The sequence below is a fragment of the Morone saxatilis genome, unplaced genomic scaffold (assembly GCF_004916995.1).
Source record: "Morone saxatilis isolate NCDOM2014 unplaced genomic scaffold, NCSU_SB_2.0 Contig12, whole genome shotgun sequence".
NCBI classification, from domain to species: Eukaryota; Metazoa; Chordata; class Actinopteri; family Moronidae; genus Morone; species Morone saxatilis.
The window spans coordinates 17,913,494-17,920,189 of record NW_023339674.1 but is presented as its reverse complement, the minus strand read 5'-3'; the positions used below and the strand labels follow the sequence as shown (position 1 = coordinate 17,920,189).

Here is a 6,696-nt window from a genome sequence, read left to right as displayed (position 1 = left end):
GAGAGAGAGAGAGAGAGAGCTTGGCATTGCCCTGCAGCCAAAATGAAATAAATGCCACAGTATACAGGATATGCACGCTGCTATCAATCTTTAGGGCAACAGCCCATGAGAAACAGCAGATACGTTACTTAATAAATAGACTGAAGCCTAAACATCAAATTGCCCAATCATGCTTCTTACAATCTGGAGAAGAGTGCAACTACAAGCAAACTGGCCCCGCATGGATTAATAGTGAGGACAGGATTGCTTTCCAACAATAAACGGGCTTGCGGTGTGTGTGTGTGTGTGTGTTGTGTGTGTGTGTGTGTGTAAACGCGCCGAACCGTAACCGGTAAACATGTTTATTGGTAAATTAATTCAATCAGCAGACTTTGACCCGGTCTGCTTTACCAACGGGGCTCCAGCAAAGCATTTCAAAGCGTGAGGAGAGGTTTTTTTGTTTGGGAAACCGAAGAGCACACAGGAAAAATTTCAGATGCAGATGTGTAATCATGGTTTCATAAAAGCACTACAGGGCCAATATTAGGCCGTTTGAACTTTCTCATTATGAGAGGAAAGGGCAAGTGCTGATCAATAAATGATTATATGCTCAATATTCACTCACATACTGCAGGGACGGGAGGCCTGAGAACAGCTGTGAAGAACACACACATACAAAAAAAAAAACAGGTGATCATCAGTTTGCTCTCCAAGCCCTCTCTCTCTCTTTAGTCCGCAAATTAAATAGAAAAATAAAAAACCCCGTTTCCTCTTCCTGGTGTGTTTTCGCGTCTCCACCCGCTTCATGAATCCTCCTCTCCGGGCCCCTCACTCCCCCCTCCGAGGCATAATTAATTGGACGAACTGAATTTCACACACGAATTATTCACGAATCTATCGATCGATATTGAACACCCAGGGCCTTTCTCTTAACCTCGCTTGGTTTGTCGTGAAGCAAAGAATATTAATGTCATCAGTGGAAGAGAAATAGGCCTAAGTTATACCGATTTCAGCCGAGCAGAAAGGATAAGTTGAAAAATCACTCATTAAGGAATTTGATAGTTTAAGAGAAAAAGACTGCGTGGCCCCTTGAAGTCGATTCGGGAGGCCCTTGCTTTGACATTCACAGAGATTAACTGGGCTTCAAGCTTTGTATTCATGGGGAATATTACAATATTATGGTAAATAAAAATGTAAACCTAAGCGGTAATACAGTGAAACCAAAAAAAAGGAATGGGCTTTTTTTTAATCAGTCTTTGTATGTTTGTGAGGAGCCTGAGGGATCCATTCAAAGTAGGTCAGCTCCTGTTTGCAGCTCCATATAGCGAGTAATAGAAATCACATTTCTCTCTGCCAGTGCAGCAGCAGCAGGGTGTACACCTCAGAAAACACTCAACACCAGACCGGGATTTCTGCTCTTGTCCGGTTGCTCTTTGTGCATGAGTTTATGTCCGTCTCTCTGCTCGGTGCCTACTGTAGCTCTAAAAGCTGCAATGATCGATTTTTTTTTCTTTTCTACACTGAGCTTGGTTCAGTAATCAGGGCCCCCTTCCTCACCGATCGATCGATATTGATTACTAAATCCAGCGCCTGTAGCAAAGGCAGCGCACTATGGCGCCCCGTGCAGCCGGGCCACGGCGAGAGCGACACCTGCCGACCGAACGGGCACAAAGCATGCAGTCGATGAGGCGGCAGGACGTGACTCGCCGATGGAGAGAGAAGGGCTTCTTGCACGCTCACACAAGACAGCACTTAAGGAGTCAGATTTGTTTTTACTTTAATGTTCATCTTTGGGCATTTAAAGAGAATAAAGTCTTAAAAATTGTAATTAAAAATACTGACCAGTTGGTAGTTTCCCCAAGCATTTACCCCACAAATGTCTTGGAACCTTAAAAACAATCAATTCATAGATTTTGGAAGAATCCCCTTTCTGTAAGTGAACAGTAAAATGTTTTCTACTTACACGACAGAAGATAAAATCAGTAAGACAAAATGTTGTTACTTATAAAGCTCCTTTCATTCATATATATTACAAGAGGGGGAAAAAAGTGCATTTGTGCAAAATCAAACACTTTTTGCAAGGTATATGGCCATTGTGTGTGTGTGTGTGTGTGTGTGATTACATGCATACCTGTGCAAGGTCACACTCATCTGGGCAAATCACAGACGACAAAGGTCGCACACTGGAGGGAAGTTAAGGTATTCAGGCCAACCGGAAGCTGCATAAAATAAATGAAAACTCAGTGTGGACTTCAATACTGAGATAGTAATAAATCCATATCGATAATAATATTAACTGTGTTGTTCCAGCAAAAAAAACAGAGGAAGTTATTCTAAAAGCGGTAACATTTTATTTGGATATTCCTCTTTGTAGAGTATTTGTAGTGTTTTGCTTTGTCTGTAGATGTTTAACAGATTATCTATAGATATAATAATAGAGTGTGTGTGACAATTCATGAGCACACACTAACCAAGATGACCAGACCTGTATTTGTCAAACAGCTGATTTGTTGAATCTAGACTAATAAGCAGTTACAAATAATCTATAGACTCTCTGAAGACTATTCAAATAAAGTATCAACATTAGTTATTGTGCAATAATACACATTTTAATTAAGTTATATTATATAACTATTACTATTACATATTAGTTAAAACAAGTCAAAAGTGTCAAAAAAGTCATGTAAAATGTATCTGTAGAGAACAAAAAACAGCTTAAAATGTGTTAAATATGCAGTATTTTCATCTTTTACAATAATCACATTACTCTGCGACTGCCTGGTGTTGTGATGTTCCCAGAGATGTTCAGAGAGGCTTAGGTCTGGTAACTGTGGAGGTAAAGCACTGCACGTCAGCACTACACGCTGCTGCTCCTCCTCAGTTTTCAAACAGGCCGTCATTGCATGTTTAGGCTTATCGTCCTGCTGGGAAACGAATCCTCTTCCACACAAGTTAAAGCCAGAGGGGGAAAGCATGTCTTTGCTGACTAGACGTGGCAGATTCTTTTCGATCAGTGGGGAGCTGATGCAGTGACAGTCTCCAAATAGTAGAGCCTCCTCACATGTGGACACATTTCTAAAATCACATTTGTGGTCATTTGTTAACAAGAATTTTCTGAAATTTCGGTTTTATTTGTTAAATAAGAAATGTTACACTTGCTTTGTTGTTGAAGAAATAGTCAAGAAAATCAAGCCTGCACATTCCCAACGTCTTATTAAGTGTTATTGCTCAGCTGGTTTGGTTTCTTGGATGCAGATGTTTTGTTTTTGTCAGTCTTAATATATTGGTTGCCAGATGCAGTGTGTATTAGCTCTGCTTTGGAATAACGCATTATAAATGTTAAATCAAAGTGCAGTTTGGTGCTGGGATAGATTTTTACCACTGAGAACAATTTGACCTCCAATGGTTTAATTGAATCTCTTCTGATGACTGGAAAACATGATTAAACTTTTATCAATGATAAAACACAACAATGTATCAGCGGCTGCATTATATGAAATATAATTTAGTCAGTGTCTGTTTATTTTATATGATCAAAACAATTTACGCTACATATTTGAGGGAGAGTATATGTTAGCTGAATCTTTGGTCTTAAATATTGGAGAAAATCTCAGCAAATGATCTGTGGAAAAAGTCTGATATCTACTTTTCATACACGCTTTTCTCAAAAAGTTGGACGTCTATCAGTCGATTGACGTATACTTGAATAAAAAGTATGAACTGCATTTTTTAAAACTAATTATAAACATTTCTTGGTAGTGGAATGTGTTTACAAGGATGTTGTTCTCGTATTGATGAATCTATTTTCTAATAAATCCACCATATGAGTCGGACTGCCAACGTTTGTCCCTGGAAACACTGGAGAGCATCTTGCTTGGTATGTGACTGGTTGGTGTCACTACATGCTTTGTGTTTGTTATGTTACTATATTTACAGCAACTTCGTTAGAAAAAAAAAAGGAAAAACAACTACAAAAGACACGAGAAATGAGGTCTCATCAGTATCAGTGATTCCCTCACTAAAGCTTTAATGGTTTGTCCTGCTTGTCCTGCAGCATCCAACCTTACAGTGACAATGTGAAAGATTTCAGCTCTCCAAATGATGAAGTGACATCCTCCTCTTCCTCATCGTCATGACCACGCATAATCCTCTAATAAATCATTACATATGATGATATACATACTGTACATACAAGCATGCATTTAGACAAATTTGTATGTGGCATATTAGCATGTGTGCGTTTGTGTGACAAATATATAGCTGCAGTGTTGATGTGAAATATGAATATGATGGATGGGCCCGTGTGCAGGTTAGACATCTGTAGTAAACAGATTGGACTGCAATGGCTGATCAATGGGCTCTGTTCCACTGTAATTAGACACACAGCGCCACTGCTTGGCTCCAGCCACTTCAGCATAATCACACACACACCCCCCTCCCCAAACACACTCATGCGCACACACAAGTAGAACATGAAAAAAAAATCAGTCCTTAAATGCATCAAGACACACACACACACACACACACACACACACAGTGTGAGAGTGAGACATTATTGAAGCCGAGTATGAAAGTATCAGACAATACTAACGGCAGCAGGTGGAGACCCCACAGGGATGGCATCTTTCTCTTTCTTTCTCTCTCCAATTTGCTCTCGTTTTATTGAGACAGTAGGGAAGTTGAGAGGGACACACAGTCCGTTCTGGCAGGACTTCGATCCTCAGCCAGCAGGGGAACATGTGGCTGCAGAGGTGGTGCCTTAACCATCCACACACACACACACAAACACACACTCCTACATCATCTCTGGGCGCCGTTTCTGCCTTTTTACGCTGCAACCTGTCTGCTGCTTTCCACCGGTCTCCTACAAATACTTTGAGTTACAACACACTTACCCACAATACAACGCTCTATTAACTATTAATTTCTGTGTTCGCTGCCTACAACCCCACCACCCCCCTCGGACCCCCTCCCAAACGTAAAAAGAGTACACTCGGTGTGTTTTCTTTTGAAAATTGCTCTGTGTATGGGAAGGGGCTCGTAGCAGCCGGTGCATGCACCTCTCGAGTGTTTGTGTTTGGGGAGGGGGGGCAGTGGGTTATAAATACCCTCTCAGAGCTCAATAGAGTGGGCTCCAGTGGGCTCTGTTTGAAGTAGCAGACTGTAGACCTGCTGGGGGGGGATTCTGACCTCAGTCCCTACAGAGAACCCCCCAATTCCTACAGCAAAGTCGGTCAATATCTCTCTTTCTCCTTCACTCGCCGCCCCTCCCTCCTCTTCTCAGCTCCTCTCTTTGGCTCTTACACACATGCACACACACACACACACACACATAAATGCACACACTTTTGTCTTACTCCTCCACCTTTTCTGTTCTTTTCTCTCCAACCTTTTCTTTCCCTGGCTCTGCCCCTCCTCTATCTCTCATTTCCACACACACACACACACACACACATACACACAAAATGCTTACTTTTGTGCAACAGTCACTCAGTCCCCCATTGCGACTCAAACTGCATTAATATTGAATCAAACAGCAGTGTCTCCAGCTAGCAGGCAACAGCCAGTACCACCCCCCTCCTCCTCCTCACCCCATCTTTCTCTCACCGCAGGCTGGCTCCCTGTCTGCACTCTGCAGGATGGAAGGAATATTCCCACTGGGCAGGAGGCATGGATTAGCTTTAAATCAACTTTAATATGGCAATAGAGATGGAGCTGTAGAATCTCTGCTGGTGTATAAACTAGTTTTTATGTGTTTAAGTATTGGCTAATGATACATTTAGTTACTTTACTTCCCTCCACCTTCTGTCTTTGTTATTTAATCATGAAAATACGTCACTTTTGTATATTTACCTTGCTTTGTGTTTTCTTTCCCCTCTTTGCCTCCTACTCTCATCCCCATCCCTCCCACCGCTGCCATCCACACCAAGCCTGCAAGCGCAAAGAACAGGAGCAACACAAGGACCGCAACACGGCGCCCAAGAAACAACGTCTGGTCTTCACTGACCTGCAGCGCCGCACACTCATCGCCATCTTCAAGGAGAACAAGCGTCCATCCAAGGAAATGCAGATCACCATCTCCCAGCAGCTTGGCCTGGAGCTCAGCACTGTCAGCAACTTCTTTATGAACGCACGCCGCCGCTGCGTAGACCGCTGGCACGACGACCATGGTGCCAGCCCCGGGCAGCCGGGCACATCCGCCACCACTTTCTCCAAGGCCTGAGAGGAGGAGAGGACCTTCAGAAGGCCGGGGAACCAGGTTGGAACAACAGGCAACATGGAAAATTGGCTGTGAAACCTGTCTATAACAACCCTACCTGGCCTGGGCCGTCTGAATGTGTCCTCTGCCTGAAAAAATCCTTTGTGCCATGCAATCATCTTTTTTGTCAGTCAGAATTTCAAGCGCTCACCTGAAACAAGCATAATCTAAAGGTGAATTGTGAAGTCAGGTCCACTCTGCATTACTCACATAAGGACAATCATTGATTCTGTCTTTTTTGAAAGAAAATCATTTTTATGGCATCTGACAAAGTAAAGAGACACCAAAGATTTGATGTTTTTGTTGGACGGTACCAGACATATATGCCGACTTCCTTCACCACCCAAGTAGCCACTGATTCTGCTTTTTCTCCCAACTCACCTCCTTTGTGTCTGCCTCTCTAGTATCTCTCGCATCCCCTCTACGCCGGCACACGGAAGCAACAAGGGCGAAAAGAA

General features: G+C 42.7%; 1 protein-coding gene across 1 annotated transcript in view; it reads left to right on the top strand.

The window, feature by feature from the left end:
* Window positions 1–6,202, top strand: part of onecut3a (one cut homeobox 3a) — a 16,259-nt gene extending 10,057 nt beyond the window's left edge. The window contains exon 2 of the mRNA XM_035653853.1: window positions 5,910–6,202. Coding sequence (XP_035509746.1) covers window positions 5,910–6,202 — 293 coding nt within the window. The remainder of the gene's footprint in view (window positions 1–5,909) is intronic.
* Window positions 6,203–6,696: the final 494 nt, after the last annotated feature.